Source organism: Mustela erminea, chromosome 12, assembly GCF_009829155.1.
Source record: "Mustela erminea isolate mMusErm1 chromosome 12, mMusErm1.Pri, whole genome shotgun sequence".
Classification (NCBI taxonomy): Eukaryota; Metazoa; Chordata; class Mammalia; order Carnivora; family Mustelidae; genus Mustela; species Mustela erminea.
In genome coordinates, this window is record NC_045625.1 from 13930093 (window position 1) to 13948655 (window position 18563).

General features: G+C 47.8%; 1 protein-coding gene across 6 annotated transcripts in view; it reads left to right on the forward strand.

The window, feature by feature from the left end:
• The window catches only part of CDK5RAP2 (CDK5 regulatory subunit associated protein 2), a 176877-nt gene that overhangs the window by 124896 nt on the left and 33418 nt on the right, over nucleotides 1–18563 (forward strand). For 5 of the 6 annotated variants that reach the window (XM_032307032.1, XM_032307028.1, XM_032307030.1 and 2 more), the window contains 4 exons: nucleotides 825–947; nucleotides 5132–5708; nucleotides 7471–7703; nucleotides 18017–18065. In XM_032307032.1, coding sequence (XP_032162923.1) covers nucleotides 825–947; nucleotides 5132–5708; nucleotides 7471–7703; nucleotides 18017–18065 — 982 coding nt within the window. The remainder of the gene's footprint in view (nucleotides 1–824; nucleotides 948–5131; nucleotides 5709–7470; nucleotides 7704–18016; nucleotides 18066–18563) is intronic. The other variant, XM_032307031.1, reaches the window with a different exon arrangement.

Here is an 18563-nt window from a genome sequence, read left to right on the forward strand (position 1 = left end):
ACTGCCTCATAAAGCCTAGCACCTTGATACCTTCCGTATGGACTTTCCGAGGCCCGATAGTGCGTGGTATTTTCCACTGATCTTTAGGTTCTTGAGTTCCCCAAAGTGGAAGTTTCGAGATAAGGGGGACTTTGGCCGTGTTGCTCTTCCCTTCCCACTTTCTCTCCAGCCAGCCTTCCTCGCAGACATCTGTTCATGCATTCAGTGAATATTCCCTGAGCACCTGCCGTGTTCCCAACGTCATGCACTGGATGTAGGAGACAGAGACAGAGATGGAGAGGACCGAGGTAGTCCCTCCCTTCTGAGAACTCCCTGTCTAGTGGGAAGGGGCAGATAATGAAACATGCCAGTGCAGGGCAGAAGTAAGGGACACTTCAGGGAGGAAAGGTTTTATGGCAAAGGTGACTCAGCCCAGTAGAGGCCCTGGTGCTTTGTCCAGGGTTTGCGGTATGCCCTTACCATCGTTTTCATTTCTTGCTGAGACACCAGGGTGCCTCAGCCAGGTGCTGCTCCCGCAGCTGCCCAGTAGACCCCGGGGCCTCTCTCTTCTCCAGAAAAGTGGGCATGAGTCTATAGAATTCATTTTCTCACTCATAGTTTTTTGAGAGCTTGGACTTAAACCATTTGAGACAAGCTGCAGTGTATTTATGCTTTTTATGTCCTGTTATGGCAGCTCGATAGATTAATTTTATCTTATAAATTGCATTTTGCCTCCCTAGTGTTTTTATTTTCCCCGTTGTATCTTTGTGTTCTTCTCAGTTGCTTGGCTAAGTTTCAAGTCTATGGTTTTATTTATTTTTCCTTCTCTTCGTGAATGCCTATAGCCCAGCCCCTTGTGGGAGCAGCCTACCAGGACAGCCCGGGAGAGCAAAAGGAAATTAAAACCATGCCCTGTGACTGGAGAGACAAGGAAGGGGACAGTGACCAGCACACCAGCTATGAGACCGGTCAGAATTCAACCCCTGTGTGTATTGAACAGCTTCTGTGTGCCAGGCACTCCTGGGGTGTTTCCTAGAAAAGTTGTTATGAAGCCCTGCAACGGGCATTTTACTACATCATTGCTATTCCCACTTAACACATAAGGAAGCTGAGTTTTTAAAAAGAATTGATCCAGGGTCATCCAGTTGGTGAGTGGGTAGCCGAGTGGGGGTACAGGAGACAGGGTGTCTGAGCTCGCTGGACCATTTGTCATGCTTTTCTCCCTGGCCTGGATGCTGGCGGGTGCAGTACGTGCTCACAAGAACCCCACAGCCAACCCTGCGGCCAGGTGGCTCTCCGTATGGCACTGGCTGCGTTAGGCGGGCGTTGCTGGCCTCCCACCGCCCAGGAGGGTGGGTCACAGGTGAGCCCGAGCTGCCTCCTGGTATGCGGGCTGTGTCAGGTCGCTCAGTGGAAAGGTACAGACATGTTAGTGAGGTCCCAGACAAGTCGCATCTGTTTCTTCTTAGGTATGTAGATAAGCACAAAGGATGATAAAAGAATATTCATGTTCCCATTCAACCAGAATGAACACATGCTGACATTTTTCTTTTTACCTTAGATCCACTCCCCTTTGCCTTTGTTTAGAAAAAAAAGAGTCACCTTTCATCTGGACCTAATTCATTCTGTAAGAAACAGTTGTCTTCAGGAATTCTAAATCTGTCATGGAGTGGTTATGAGGACACCAGTCTCTCGGGAACTGAGTCATGGTGACGCTTTCCCAAGGCCTCCAGTCAGTGCGGTCGATACGTGGTCACATATTTCTGAATATTCTGGGCTTTGAAGCCCTCTACAAGCAATAAAGTACCCTTAGCTGAATTGTAGAAAGTTCCAGAACTGCAGTATTTCCTCTAATGCAAATAAACGGTCCTGGGGATATCTTTGGATTTCTTGTTCATAGTTAGTTGATCGCTAAGGCTTCCTGTCTAACTGGCGGTTTCCCTTCCCCTCCCAAATCCCCAGCATCAGTGAACTTCCCTTTGTCTGAAGGTGCTTCTAGAACTTTGCACGTGTTGTTGCCTCTGCCTGAATGTTCCCTGTTTATTTGATGTCCCTGTCCCTGTCGTTTAGGTCTCTGCTTCAGTGTCACTTTCTAGGGAAGGCCTTCCCGAGGCCCTTGGTTGGGGAGACACTCCCAGTAGCTCCCGCCATGCTTCCATCTTGAGCTGACTTGCTCAGGGGCTGCCCTCAGCAAAGCTGGTACCGTGTATGATGCCGTCACCGTTCTTTGCTCTTCAGTAGCTCCTCGATCCTCGAGAAGCGAATGCAGGGGATTCCACACATGTTACTGAGGAAGGGAGAGAGGCATTAGGAGGCCACATTCAGGGTGTTGGAGGCAGGTGTCCTGGCTTTGAGGGAAGGGCTCTGCTGCTTGCTCCCTCTTAAGCAAGTTCTTATCTCTCTAAAACTCCATTTCCTCTTCTGGAAGATGGGGAGACTAGAGCCTCTTCATGGGGCTGTTGTGAAGGCTCTCCATGTAGCCTTCACATAGGGGAGGTGCTTGGCGTTCGGCCAGGCCCTGGCCCAGTTGTGTGTCCTGAGGCCTTGCTAAACCCACGGGTTCACCCTGTACACCACAGCTTACAGCCTTCCCTCAGCCACACGCTCCATGCAGTGACTTTAAATGAAAGATCCACTTTTGGCCCTTCTTCAAGGGCTCCTGGGCTGTGGGGAGCAAAATCAGGTTGCCGTGTCGATGCTGGGCCACGAGACGTGCTGGGTACCGGCCTTGGAGCCTGGAAACCAGATCTTTGCTGCTGCCGAATCTCAAGCTGCTGTAGATTGGGGGCAAATGTTACCTGTTAGATTTGTTGTATTATGAGGAGCGAAGCTGAAAGTGGAGGTTAAGTGTTGGTAGGAGAATGCACACCGTCCCCCACTTTCTGAGATGCGTGAGTATGTGTGTGTGTGTGTATGTGTGTGTGTGTGTGTGTACATGTGTAACTAAGCATCAGAGCTGACCACAGTCTGCATCACAGAAGGACATTTGTGTGTGTCTTATTACATTTGTCTCTGCCTGATGATTACTTAATGAAAATCATCGAAACCAATCTTTATTCCCCAGAGTGAACAAACATTGCTTCTTGCCATGAAATTCCATTATCATGAGGTTATTATGGCAAAGATAGTTCCTTGACTTGGAAGGTGATTTACCAGAAAAAAAAACCTACTGAGATCTCTCCCTCTGTTTCTGTCTATCTCTTACACTCGTTCAGCCAGCAGTTCCTTACAGAGTACCTTCTCTGCCCCAGGCCCTGTGCCAGACCCCGAGCACAGAGACAAATGACATGTCTGCACCCCGAGAGATGGCAGACACTAGTGACTATCACAGATTTTGTACAGTAGAAATGCTGTATTAGAAATGCTTCCTTTAGGTCATGTAGCAGCTGCTTTCTAAAATAAAAAGAGTTATTTTATGGTATTTGCCTCGTGAACACAGAGATAAGAATGGGCTTACAGCCACGAGGAACAGTTGCAGAACCCAGAAATTGGAATATACAGTCTGACGAGGATTTTTGTGTGCTTTTCCCTCTGAGAGCTCTCCCAGGCCCTGTCGTCCTACCCACACGGTTGCTTCGGCAGCGTTTGCCCTGGTCCACAGCCCCTGTCCTGCCTCCTGTGATAGGCATCCTCTTCCATCTTCTGGCAGTTCGAGGGGAGCAGAGAATATCAAAAGTAGTCGGGCTCCTTCCCTACCGTGTGCCAGACGCTTTTCGCGGATAGCGTCCTCTTGGATCCTCAGAACACGGCAGACCCAGCCCTTCACAGTAAATGGTCTTCTTTCCATTTTGCAGATGAAGCCACTGAGGCTCTGAGAGGTTAAGTTATCTGCCTGGGGTCATGCAGCTAGTAAATGGCAGAGCCAGAGTTTGAAACCAGACCTGGTTAGATTATGAGGATGGGTTTTTCTGTTATATTCTGCTGCCGCCTGAGTAAGCATTCAGACGCCCCTTATCCTGAGCGGAGCTTCCCCTAGACAGTGGACAGCGTGCTCTGATTGAGGACAGAAGCTCTGGACGCAGAGCTGGACGTCTGAGCTGGAAGTCTCAGAACAAGCTGCTTAGACATCTTTTGGGGGGAGACTGAGGCTCTGAGACATTAAATTACTTGCCTAGGGCTGGTGTGTCGCCAGCAAGCGGCAAAGCTGGGCGCGGTCTGCCTTCTCTTTGACTTCAGAGCTACGCCTTCTCTCCTCAGTGCGACTCCACCGCTTGCACAGGCTGGGCTGCACGTCTTGGGGCTCAGAACCAGCTGTCAGGAAATAGCTCCCGGCAGGGTCGTGCGTCAGTGAAACAGCACACTGCAGGGGACGTCGCGGCACCTCCTGGAAACTGTTAGACGTGGAAGTGAAGGCTGTCCTCAGTCATAGGGGTTTTAGAATTACTGCTCTTGAGCATCACCTCACACGCTGCCCAGTATTTGTCCGACCCTTTAGACTGCTGGTCCGGGTGAGGGACCGTAGCAGGTCCTGAGAACATGAAAGGGAAAGGCCAGTCCCTTCTGTGAAGGAGCGAGAGAGGAATCCGAACCACTGACAGCTATGTAAATAAGCAAGCTGGAGTCGTTCCTGCATTTGCACCCAGAACATGGTGTGTGTGTCCAGGACGAGTTTGTGTAGGATGCTGTGGAAACACAGAAGAAGGGACAGGTTGGCAAAGTTTGAAGATGGGCTTTTGCAGAAGGAGAATCAAATCTGTATGTCGAAGAATGAGTAGGACTTCACTGAGTGGGCGTAGAGGACCAGATACATTCCAGGCAGAGGGAACAGCTCATGCAAAAGCACAGAGACACAAAACAGCCTGGTGTGTGCAAGGAATTCTGGGAATCTCCATAGGAGGTGTGAGGGGATGCTCCTTGGGTAGGTTGCCTGGAACCAGATTGTGGAGGGTCCCAGATGCTGTAAGAAGGAGTTTGGGCTTAATCCCCAACATAGTGGGGATGTTGATGAATTTTAGGTGGGCGCTGGTGGTTATCATGGTCTTCTTAGAGCTAGTTCTTTTTTAGAACTTTTTAGAATAGTTGCTCTGAGGAAGAGGGTGGACCGAGAGGTAAGAGGAAGGACTGGAGTCAGAGAGGCTTATTAGGCTGTGCGGGGACAGAAGGGGTAGATTTCAGCAAAGAAGGTACTGACATAAGTGTGTTTGATTCGCAGACTCTGAAATTTGCCAGCCTGATGGCCTTGCCATCTTGCCAACGTGCAAAGAGAATCCTTCGGAAGATTTTCCAGGCCCAACCTCAGTAGCTGCCTACTCGAGTTCTAAGAACCAGCTTTCCACCAAAGTCAGTGTGATTGGGACCCATCAGTCTGAAAAAATGGACACTTCAAGTGATACAGAAAACTTAAAACAGAAAATCTGTGACTTGGAAACTGAGCTCGAGGGCTACCGGAATTTCTTACTTCAGCTTCAGAAGCACTCCCAGTGCAGCGAGGCCATTATCACAGTTCTGTGTGGGACAGAAGGGGGCCAGGACGTCTTGAACAAGCCCAAGGGTAGTACCGACGAAGAAGAAATGACATTCTCAAGTTTGCACCAAGTCCATTATGTGAAGCGCATGAAGACCCTTCGTCAGCTGGCTCCAGAGGTGACCGACGGTGGGCTGCTGGAGGGCCTCAGACAGCAGCTGGTGGAGCAGGGGCACGAGCTGCAGAGGGAGCAGAATTTGAACATGGAGCTTTTCAGTGAAATCCATAACCTGCAGAATAAGTTCAGAGATCTCTCACCCTCCAGGTACATCCCACCGCTGCCTCTCCCACTCTAGGAGCCTGCAGTTCCCCTGTGTTGCCACTAGGTCGGAGCCCATGAGTGCAGGGGAATGCTCCGGCAATGGGGGGGCTTGTGTACTGGGGAAGGATTGATGGTGGGTTTAGGGCAGCTGGGCCCTGTGGAGAGGTGAACGGGAGGCCACAAAGAACAGCGGCTGTTAGCAGTCTAGTTGTGTGTCTTCTGAAATTGGCAGAGTGGATTTTCCCCTCGTCAAGCTGGGAACTGAGGGCAAAGAAAGGTATTATTCCAGTCGCTTGGTGAGTTGTGGTACGTTTGCAGAATGGCAGTGTTTACTCCTGGACCCCATTGTTGGCTTTCACTGTGGGACTGAAACTGATGTCCTAGGCATCATTCCCTAGGTGGGAAGAATATTGATACTTTCCGCGTCTTTACCCTTGAAAGAGAAGAATTCTTAGATCATGTTGAATGGACATAGATATGTAGAGTTTTGCTTTATGAGCTAATGACAAAAAAAAGCAATCATTTGTAAAGTTGACCTCTATTAGTCACTTATTTGAGACAAACACATAGTTCTGAATTACCATGAGCCTGAGTGAATTTTTTCAAGCCCTCCCGAACAGCAAGATGGGAGGAAGCTTGTATTTATTGAACGGCAGTCATGTCAGCCCCCCAGGTAGGCGCTTTCTTATTTAATCCTCAAAATCACCTGGAAAGGTGTTCTTGAACATGTGTCCGTGGATGAGGAATTGAGGCTCGAATAGGCTGCTGTGACTGAGCGGACGGTCCGAGGACGCGGACGGTGTTGCTCCGAGGTGAGGCCGGTGCACAGGCCCGCACCGTTGCACCTTAGTTCTCGTGTCCTTCCTCACCCAAGAAACTGCCCACCTTCCGCGCAGCTGTCATGTGACCCTTACATGTGTGCTCACCAGCAGAGGGGGTCAGCAGCCCCACGTACTGTCCTCTTCAGGGAAGGGGAACACGCTGAATTGAAGCGTCAGCATCTCGGCCAGGCCACGCTGGGGCCAGGCGACTGTGGCTGTGGTTAATAGGAGCTGTGTTTTCCTTAATTTGTGTTTTGCTCTGGAAAAGACATGTGGTGTCAGGAGGTAGTTTTGTATAATAGAGCATGGGCTTTGAGGGCAGACTGTGTTTGAGTCCGAAACCTTCCCTGTGTAACTTGGCGATCTGAGTTTGGTTTCCCTGTAAACGAGGAGGTGTGTCCGTTTGTCTGGAGATGGCGAGGAGCAGTTAACTTATTAAAAACACCTAGTGCAGTGACTGACAGGTCACAGACCCTCCATAAATGGTCTTTAGGATTATGATTACTCCCTGACCTTTCGGTCGAGAGGAGAGACCCCTGTTTTGGTGTTCCCGTGTTACAGTTTCTTTTTTGTTCTTCACGAGAATTTGCAGTAGGTCTGCTGGCCCTTGGAGCACTTGTTTCTATAATTCAGAATAATGTTTTTGAAGAATGTATGGAAACTAATTGTCCTCTTGAGTTCTTGCCAGTCTGTACTGTAATTGGGGGCTTTATAAGGTTAAGAATATTGCAGAAGAACTTTTGTTCCAGCATTTGTTGGCTGTTTTGAAATCGAAGGAGTGACCTTGCAGACTTCCAATTTTTCTAGAAGTATGTATACTTGTATAGCTGCAGGCTTTTAAAAATTGTGCTCTGTCATTTTTCCAATTAGTGTTAAGGTCACAAAAATTCAATTCTAAAATGGTGCAAGCATTTTCTCTCCTCCCCTCCCCCCGCTTTTATCAGATACGATTCATTAGTTCAGTCCCAAGCCCGGGAGCTCTCCCTTCAAAGACAGCAGATTAAGGATAGCCACGGCATCTGTGTCATCTACCGGCAACATATGAACGCCATGATCACGGCGTTCGAGCAGTTGCTTCAGGCCAGCGACGTGGATCACTCCGTGGCTGAGGGTTTCCAGGAGCAGCTGAATCAATGTGCAGAGCTGCTCGAGAAATTGGAAAAGCTGTTTCTCAACGGTAAGTGGGGCAAGGGATTGCGAGTCTTAAGACCCTTCATTTATTCATCCAGGACTTCTTTTGGAGGGGCCAGGGAGGAGCCGACTCCTCGGCAGCACTTATTTTACCTCTGTTCTGATGAGGTGACAGCAGGACCACGCCGGCTGCTCTTCCTTCCAGTGACGCTTCCATGGGCTTGATGGTCCGCCCTGTTTAAACCCGGGCTCCGGTTGGTGAGGCACAGGAGTGAGGCCAGCTCGGAGGCACCACCCCTGGCACCTGCCTCGTGCCCTAGGTTGCTCTTAATTTAAGAGAAGGTGGAAATCTTTTTTTTCCTTTTCTTTCTTTCTTTTTTTTTTTTGTTGGGGGAGAGGTGCTAAGAACTCCTAAGTTTTAAATGTTGGCAAGACTCAGCAAAACGAGCAAACAAAAAACCCCAGGTGTTTATGGGTGAAAAAAATATTTTCAAGGGTCAGAGGTGGTTAGAAGAAGGATGAAAGAGAACCTTTGTTAAACAGTTGCTGTGTGCTAGGTACTTTAGTAGATGTTATCGCATTTAAATAAAAAATACAATCATTTGCAATTTTTTTTGAGACTAGAATGAAGAATTCTTTTATACTGTTTACTTCATCAGTTTTGCCATATTTGCTTTGTCATTTTCTCTTTCTTTCTGTGTATTCAGATCTTCCTTGATTTATGATGGGATTATATTCCAATAGACCCATCATAAAATCGAAAACATCGTAAGTCTAAAGTGTGTTTAACACACCTAACCTACCCACCATAAACGTGCTCAGAACCCTCACAGCAGCCTACAGTTGGGTGATACCCTCCTACAGAGCCGCTTTTATAATAAAATATTGACTGTCTCATGTTCTGCATTGAAGGCTGTACTGAAAGTGAGAAGCAGAATGGCCGCGTGGGTCCAAGATGGTTGTATCCATTATGACCCTCGTGATGGTACGGCTCACTGGGAGCCGTGGCTCGCTGCCACTGCCAGGATCGCAAGGGACAGTCGTATTGCATTATCTCTAGCCCAGGAAAAGATGGAAATTCAGAATTTGAAATACAGTCTCTACTGGATGCCTGTTGCTTTCACACCATCCTAAAGTTGAAAATTGTAAATTGCACCATTATAAGTCAGGGACCATCTGTATACACAATTTATTATTATTGTTATTTAAAGATTTTATTTTTAACTAATCTCTACACCCAGTGTGGGGTTCAAACCTCATGACCCTGAGATCAACAGTCACACGCTCCACCAACTAAGCCAGTCAGGCACCCCTCTAAGCGCCCAACATTATCATTATTATTATTATTATTATTACGCAGAAACCCACCATTATTATCACTGTCATCATCATTATCGTTGTCAACCCTCCAAGGGTGGATTGGCGATATCATGTCCCTTTTCCCCTCCCCCTAGAAGTATCGGAGTATGTGGCGCCTCAAACTGAGGACACTCTTTTATATAGCCACAGCACCATTATTAAACCCATGACATAGGGTTGTTATATCATATACAGTCTACATTAAAATTTCACTAATTGATTCAGTAATGTCTTATGAGTCTTATTCCTGATTCCGATCCAGGACCCACTCCCCACATTACATTTAGTTGTTGTGTGTCTTTGGTTGTCTTTAACCTTCTCTTTCATGATGAGGACCTGTTTAAAGAGTTCAGGCCACTGCCCCAATTTAGGATTATCTGTTGTTTCTTTTGGGATTAGTTTAGATAAATTCAGTGAGACTAGTTATGTGGTTTTGGCAGGAATGCTGCATTAAGTATTCTGTTCTCTTGGTATCGTGTTTATGACGCGCATGCCATCGGTTTGTGCTGTTGTTGGTGAAAATAATTTTTTTTTAAAGATTTTATTTATTTATTTGACAGATAGAGATCACAAGTAGGCAGAGAGGCAGGCAGAGAGAGAGAGAGAGGAGGAAGCAGGCTCCCCGCTGAGCAGAGAGCCCCATGCGGGGCTCGATCCCAGGACGCTGAGACCATGACCTGAGCTGAAGGCAGAGGCTTTAACCCACTGAGCCACCCAGGCATGCCGGTGAAAATAATTTTGATCACTTGGGTTGAGGTGATGTGTGTCCGGTTTCTTTGCTATAAATGACAGTGTTTTCCTGTGTGATATAAAAGTAATCAGTGGGGCGTACTATGTGATCCTGTAAGCATCTGTCTCCTCTTCAGACGTTTACCTGAGTTTTCCTGGACTTTCCTTGTCTCTGCTGTCACTACGCTGCTGGCAATGTGGTGATCTTTTTCCTCATACCATCATTCCTTCTTCATTTTTTTATCAGGTGGCATCTGCTGGAAGGATGAACTCTCCCTTTTATCTCCCTTTTTGTTTATATGTTTGTTGCTTATTTGTTTATATTTGTTTATTAATGTCGACTTGTAGCTTCTTATTTTATTCAATAGACTATATTTCATTCCATCATTCTACTGATGCTCAAATTGTTTGAGATTTGAAGAGTGGTAATTCCTTTTGACGGGTCTCCATCTTCTTGGGGAGCACGTCTGTACTTTTCTGGAACAAAAAAAGATGTTCCAGCCTCACTGATACTGTCCCTGCCCTGAATTAGCCATTTCTCCAGGGAGCCCTGGTTCATCTTCTTTCTTTCTTTGTCAAAGATTCTTCTCCCCGCAATGGGAAGGGCCTCTATTTTTTTTGTTGTTGTTATTTTTCTAAAAAGATTTTATTTATTTATTTGACAGAGAGAGTGAGAGAGGGAACACAAGCAGGGGGAGTGGGAGAGGGAGAAGCAGGCTTCCCATTGAGCAGGGAGCCCAATGCAGGGCTTGATCCCAGGACTCTGGGATCATACCTGAGCCACCCAGGTGCCCCCTGGTTCATCTGAAAGGGGCGTGCTATTTAAAAACTGATTTGGTGCTGAGTGTTTTTGCCCATTAGCAGGCAGCACTAAGATATATCTCACATGCATACATACATATAGGTAATTTATTTAAAAAATTACTGTTTCACAGTAGGTGCCTCCAATTCCAGACCAACCCACTGTGTCCTTTCGTGGTATTTATGCTTCCACGTTATTCCCCATCTCCAGCCGTGAGGGTCCCGGTGCTCACTATATCAGTGTACCCGCTCCTGTGTTCACGTCTTTGTGATACACACAAATAGGTCCGGAACGGCCCTCTCCATACCACTGAGAGAAGCAGACCTATGAAAACATCATGATTTGTTTGTAGTTCTTTTATTTATTTATTTATTTTATTTTAAAGATTTTATTTATGTACTTGAAGGAGAGAGAGAGCATAAGCAGGGGCAGCGGCAGGCAGAGGGAGAGGGAGAAGCAGGCTTCCCCCTGAGCAGGGAGCCTGACATGGAGCTCGATCCCAGGACCCTGGGATCATGACCCAAACCTAAGGCAGACATTGAACCAACTGAGCCACCCAGGCGCCCCATAGTTCTTCTAGTTTTTAGGCTAAGGGTATATAGTCCGATATTAAATTTAAAAGTTCCTTGGCTTCATTCTTTCTACAGTGTTGATATGTGATTTACTTGAAATGTAATTATATTTACTTAGTTCTCCTTGTGCTCAATGTTAGGCTTCCCCTCCCCCATTTTTCTGATTTAGTTTTATTTTTTGAATAAAATGAAAAATATGAAAGTAGTTCCAAAGTTAAAACTTTATCCATTTAAATTGCCTATATGAAGTCTTTATTTTCGTCTCTCTCCTTTATATCCATTAGTATGCTTTCCAGCCCCCCTTTCTCTCTCAAAGCTCCTGGAATTGGGCTTTCAGACATCCCAGCCTCTCCACGGAAACGGCATGTGCCCAAGGGACTGACCCCTGCCACTTTGCTGAACCTGGCCATTCGTTTTGGGCTGCACCTCCCTCACCCTGACAGTAGAATTGGATGTGGTCAGTCCTCTCCCTCCTGGGGGACATGCTTTCTCCCTGGATTTCTAAGTGGTTACCACCCAGTATTTCTCCCACCCAGTCGCTGCCCCTTCGAGGCTCTGCCCTCAGTGTGTGTTGTAAATCTGACCAACTCGCACCACCTCATTGCTGCCATGGCTCTGGTTTGCTGCAGTCTCCTCTTGTGGGTTACTGTAGTCCTTGCCCCCCTGGGGGTCCGGGTTCCCCCCGCCATGTCCTGCCGTGGCCCCTTCCTGCACAATAGAGTGATCTTTTCAAAATGTAAGTCAGGTCATGTTCCTTCTGCTCGAGATCAGAGGCTTTCCTTGGTGAGCTGTAAGAGCTAGATCACGAGCACGAAGCCTCGACTCAGTGCTGGGTGCATGGCTCCCAGGTGCTCTGCGCTTGCCAGTGTCTCTACCTGTTGTGAGTCGGGGCCTTGTCCTCAGAACAACCTGTTTTACTGGAGGAACTTGGCCTTACGGAGGAATATCAGTTGCCTAAAGTTACAACCGACTTGGCAAAACCAAGGTTTGACCTTAGTTCTTCTGTCTTCATACATTACAAAACAGATGGCTCGTGAGGGTCCACATATGTTCAACTTAATTCCAAGATGGAACGTGGGATAGTCTGGGCTTCTGGGCCCAGGGAACGTTTCCCAAGTTTTCTGCGGAACCCAGCAGCTTAGTTAGGCCTGTTGCAGACTTGTTGTCCTAGTCCAGCTGCCCCGGACCTCGAGGCCCAAGGACACAGGGACAGGTGACTTTTCCCAGCTTTGTGAAATCCACTTTCTCCTGACTAAGAGCTTCCAAAAAAGCTAGTTTTTATTTTAATATTGGAGAAATAACTGGGTCCTCAAGATAGAGCTGTATCTTCCTGGCCTGAGGCATTTTCTGTCTGTCTCTCTCTTCTTCCTACAAACCCTCAACCAGGGCCTGAGGAAGTGGGAGGCTGAGCGAGAGTGCCTCTGGCACCGGCTGCCCTCCCTCCCTCATCCAACTGCCCGCCCCTTGATATGTTTTTTACTTATTTACCTTGACAAGCCCAAGGAGATCTCAATTCTTGTTTCCTGCGGGTTCTGGAAGCAGAAGCATTTCAGGCTTCACAGACAACACAAATACAGAACTTTATTTTCTTGTACAAAAGGCATAAAAGTCTCAGGTACCTCACGACAACTCCTATTCTTAGAGAATAAAATGTAACAGAGGTGGGTCTCTTTTTTGGATGCTATCTAAGGGGTTTGGCTTCTGAATTATGAAAGGAGCTTATTGTAGAATAGTTTATATTTGAGGCGGTTGCATAGCATGAGTTCTTAAAAATTTTAAATCTAGTCTTTTTTTTTCTTAATACAAAGCAGTACATGTTTATTGTGGAATAACAGATAAGCAAATACTCCTATAGTTGCATTATTTATACAGCAAAAATGAACACCCTGGAGTTTATACTTCCAGATCTTTTTTATATGTATGTGTATTTTTTGTAGAACCAGAATTGTTTGCAACCTTCCCCTTTGTTCAGCTGTAGATAATAAATACTAACCTACATTGTAATTTTGAGTGGCTGCAGAACATTCTTCTGTATGAACGTACTATAATTTACTTAATCATTCCCCATTAGGTGGACATTCAGGGTGTTTCCAGTTTGGGGCTATTAAAAGAACAGTGTCTTGGAATCTTTGTACATATCCTTGCTTTCCTTTAATAATGTTTACTTGGTAGAACCCAGGAAGTAGGATGATAGTGTGCTTTCCCCCTCTTCGTCAGGACCAGAGCCGGGATCTTTTCTAGCTTTGCAGGCTAGGGATTTCACTAGGGTCCAGAATCCTGCAAGATTTTCTGAGTGCCTTTTTTCAGGGAGGGGACCTATAACTCAGATTCCTGAAGTGCGCTGGGACCCAAAGCAGATCGAGAGCTGGTGTTGCAGTCCCATGGTGTCCTTGTTCCTGGTGCCTCCCGAGGCCAGTAGCGTAAGTCAGGAATACTGTGTGCTCCTCGGGTATTTCTGAGTCGGCACTGGGGAGGGTACCGAGGAGGTTGTGAGGTGGTCTCTTTCCCCCATGAGCTCACCACATGTGTCAGGGTGTAGCCACATGGGTAGAGGACAGTTGTGGGGGTCCTTTCTCTTGACTCTCCTGTGCCTGCGGGGATGAACCTACACCATGCATTTCTTCCAAGGCCTTCTATAGTCTGCCTTGTCCCGCTCACTCCCCGCTCAGCGAGAATGACGATGATGATGGAGAAGCGGTGAGGAAGGCTGGGCTTTATAGGCTGTGCATTCTGTGTTGGGTATGTTCTCAGCCTATGAGTAGCTACTACTTATCACCTTCATTGAATGAATGAGGAACTGAGAAGGGAAGTTACTTGCTCAAGGTCACCCAAGGAGTGGCCAAGTCTGGGTTTGAGCCCAGGCAGTTTGCTTCCACAGCCTAGCCTCCTGACCGCCTTGATGTGGTGCCTCTCACACTCCTGCCCGGTTGGGCGTCCGAGCTGGTACTTCTGTGTTGCAGGCCTTGCTTGCATTTCCCCACTTCTGGGATTTTGCTCAAACCAGTCCCTTTTCTAGAAGGTTTGTACTTTCTCTTCTCTTCTAGGAATTCTGTTCATCCTCTAGGAAGCTTTTTTTGTTCATCTTAAGTTTATGCAAAACTCTTTGTTTTGTTTTTTATTTTGGGTTGGTTGTAGCTTGCCTATGACGGCCGTGTCTGGCCTCGTGATGGACACTCTTTGCTGGGCGGAAAGAACAGAATCTTTGGAGCCAGAAAGACTTGAGTTCAAATCCCAGCTTTATGCTTCTCGTACCCTCTTAATGGTCACATTTCCTCTGGGAGGGAATAGTACCTATCTTGCCCAGTTATTTGTGAGGATTAAATGAGATTATTTGAAGTGTGGTATCCCGTCTAAACATTCTTGGGAGCACAGGGGGTGACAGCAATGAAGCCTTATGGGCACATTGTATTTCTTCAGGGCATAGACTCCTGGAAGATGGGGGCCTTGTTTTGTCCTGGCTCCCAAACTAAGCTGGGGCCGTACTTGTAGTGTTCAGTCATGATTTGGTGACAATACTGATAGTTTTATGTGGTTTGGATCTTACTCTTGGGAGCCCTTTGATTCAGCATCCTCTGACTCTGTCTGGCCCGCGTAGTGGGGGCTCGGAATGAGGCGCCCCTGAGCTCCGAAGGGAAGGCTTCCAGGAGGAAAGGGTATTAGAGCTCAACCTTCCATATTGCAAATCACCGGGGAAGGGTATTTTAGGAGTGGTAAAGGGGGCGTGCGAGGTATAATTAGCATGGTAGGCAGGCGATCAGAGAAAATGGAAGCTCTTTCCTAAGTATCCATAGAATCAGCCTTCCATGTGGCCCCTTAGCAGCTTCGTATTTTTATGCAGCAGTTCTTTCCTGCCTCAGACGTGTGTCCCTGGTCACCTCCTCTAAATTGTCCCGGGTGGTCCAGGCTGGCTCACGTTCCTTTCCTCTGCAGGCCTTCCCATGGTATCTCGTGCCACCCCTTGTGACAGCCCTGTAGTGTCATTTGTCTTTTGGGTCCCTCATCCCCCCGCAGCTGTGAACTCACTGAGGTTACGATGGAGCCTCGTCCCGTCCCTTACCCTCAGCATCAGGCACAGGCACAGGCATCTGGGAGGAACTGCAAATACGTTCTACAAATGACGAGTGGATGCAAAGGGAGGAGTATTTGGGTCACGTAGGAGATGCCAGGCTATGATATTAGAACTGGGTTCTGTACGGTTGGTGGATTTGGAATGAGGGGGACTGTTTCAAAAGAGGCTTTTCAAACAGAGGCAGTGTTCGGGATGGATCAGTGCAGGGAGGAGGGAGGGCCGACCGGTTACAAGACTGTCGCGCAGGATAGTTCTCTTGCTGGTTCCGGTATGGATCGGACAACTAGAAGGCTTTTTGTTTGAAAGGATGAAGTTCCCCCTCCCCCTGTCACTGCCACCTACTCTACAGCCTTTCAGTGTAGTGGTAAGATTTGCCTGAAAGATGGGAGCAGCGCCTTCATGACCTGCTTCCTAAGCTTCCTGAATAGGCTGACAGATGGTACCCTGTCACCTGTGTTGAAGGCAGTTTCACCATGGAATTCAGTGCATCGCTTGTCATGATGGCCTTGTGAGTCCCACACTAACAATTTGTCATTTGGCTTTAAAGCATTCCGTCGTGGCAGGGGAATGGGCAGAGTATAATTGTGGAGTCATTAGCAGCTCCGCACAGGATGTCCTGTTCGAAGACAGAGAAGCCCGGGCTTTGGATGGCCTCAGGGCATTTCTTTCTCTGGTCGTGGATTTTGTTAGGAATCGAAGAGAGGTTTTTGTGATAGGTACATGATGAATTTATGGTCAGGAGTCCCAGAGTGCTTAGAGCGTGCCCCAGAGCAGTGATCCCCTAGCCGGTGAAGTTGCTGAGGTGTGTGTCCGTCCTCCGAAAGCTCGCTGGTCTGCTGCAGCAGGAGACGACGCTGTCATGTGCATGGCTGGTGCGTGTAGACTCCTGAGCCCTTTGGAGGGCTGGGCTGGGCAGATGGCCCATCGTCAGGGTGGCAGCTGAATGTTGGGGAGCAGCCCCGTGCAGGTGCGAGATGGAAAGTGCTGAGCTGTTCTAACAACAGTTGTCTCTGCCTGTTCACGGTGGTCTTGAGGCCTGGGACTTCCAGGCAGTGTCTGGGAAATTGCCCCAGGCAGATGGCGATTTCCCCTCTTGAGTGTAGAGGACACAGGCGCGGAGCCCCTCTACGCAGTAGAGGGCCTGTCACCCCCCCCTACCTTCTGGGGTGTCAGAATGTCGTGGTGTTTTTAGTCAGGATGTAACCAAGAGGATCGAGACCTAGATTTGTGGTCGAGCTAGCTCTGGAGTGTCTCCAGATCCCTTGCTTAGCTGGAGCTTACAGTGAAGTAGGTGATGGGATGTCGGAGGAAGAGAGGGGACACGGCAGACCTCTTGGATTTCCGCTTCACTGTTAAACGGAGATCCTGACGCTGTGCCAGTGGGATCAATGTGAGGCCAGAGGACGTGGTCGTCATCGTACTTGGGGCCTGGCACCTGATCTCGGGGGCCCCGTGCGACTCCTTCCTGGTGCCCGCCAGTGCCCTGCAGTGGCAGGTGATGTTCAAACACTCGGGATGTCTTACTGGCTCTCTCTGCCCACTGTTGTCCTGCTGGGGTGTCGAGGGAGCCCCAATAGCAGCACCTCCTAGCCCCGGGGAGCACACATTTGGGGTCCACGAGGCACAAGGCAAATGCGCGAGTCTCTGGTGCTCTTTTCCTCCGCGCTGTGATGTTCAAGAACTTTCCCTTTTCGGAGTAGTTTTGAAAATGGAATGTGTGGGTGCCGTTTAATTATAGTCTCATTTTTCAAGTGCAGCTCGAGAAGGGTTTGTTTTTTTCTTTAGCCACGCGTTAGCTTCTTCAAAGAGCTCATCCCAGTCTGCAATTTCCAGAGTTCTGAAGTATTTTTAACATGAAGTTGTTAGTCTCTTTGAAACCTGGGCTCCTGTGTTTCCTTTCAAACAGCAAAGCCTGCCGTACAGGAGAGAGCAGTGCATCTTTTGCCCACTTACGTTCTCAGCTTTATTTTGTTTTCTTTCGCCATTTCTCGTCGTCCCTCCCCTGCCTCAGGCCCTGGCTTATTCATCTGCACTCATATACTCCTCTTCCTGCTAATCCCACTTCTGAGAGTCTCTCCTTAGGAAATCATTTAAATGCAGATAACGCTGTATGTACAAAGATGTTTATTTCATTGACTTATAAAAGTGAAAAATTGGAGATGACCTACATGTCAAATAGGGGACTGGCAGAAACTACGGTACATGCCTCCCTGCAGTGGAATAGTAATGCAGTCCTTCCAAATTAGGTTTCCAAGGCAAAACTCAGTAAGAAGCGTCCTTGGAATGAAATACGAAGGGAAAAGATGAAGTCACGTACAGTGTCACCCATGCCAAAATGCACGGAAGAAAGAACGGAAGGAAATCCATAACATGTCCGTACTGAGGGCATGTTATGTTACGTTCTTTTTCTTGTTCGTTACCCATTTCCTGTAACAAGCGTGTATTCTGTTAGTATCTGAGTTTTTAGAGGTGGGAAAAGAACCTGCACCTAGCAGCACCTTGGGGATGGGTTCTTAGATTCAGGCCTGTCCCCTCCCTCCTCGAACTGCTGCCAGAGCGGGGACGAAGGAGCAGCCGCTGGTCTGAGTGTGTTCTTGGTGATCCTCCTTTACATTTCCAGGATTGTTACGAAGAGTATTTAAGCAAATGGAATGGGGCCTCTGCAAGTGTATCAGCAAGAAATTATTAGGGAATACTGGGTTTTATTCTTTCTCTCTTTCTTTTCTCAAATTTTTAAAATTAACATATAATGTATTATTTGTCCCAGAGGTACAGTGTCTGTTTATTTTTAACGTCTTCCTCCTTCTTGATGTTCTTTCTGCTCCCAGGGAAATCCGCTGAAGTGGACAAGAGTCCCCAGAACGAAGCGACGGAGAGGTGAGCGTGTGGCATGGGGGAGAAGCATGTGTGGTGGGTTTGTCCACTGGGTGTGCCGGCTCCCTCCTGGTCGGCTAGTTTCCCGCTGCTCGTGGGTAAGGCACACACACTTAGGAAACTGATAGTGGCACAAGCAGGCGTTTACTCCGTGTACCCTGCAGCCTTCATTCAGTTGTTTTGGGCCATTCCTGACGTCTGTCTGCTTGGTGCTTTGACGAGGATGACACGTTCCTCCTGTTGGCTCCTGGGCCATGCAGGATCAATTTCAGATGCCTTAGCCTGGGCTTTGAGGCCCTGCTCAGTCCGACCCATCTTTCTTTCTCTCGTGTTCTCATGCTTCAGTCTTACCTGACTTTTTACTGTTCTGCGGCCTGTGCCTGACTTCTTCCTGCTGTAGTTTGAAAATCCTTCTTCAGAGTCCATTGATAGAGCAGTGAACCTGCTCTCCCCAACATCCCCGTCTCTCTTCTGCATTCCAGGATCAGTTATTTTTCCTGT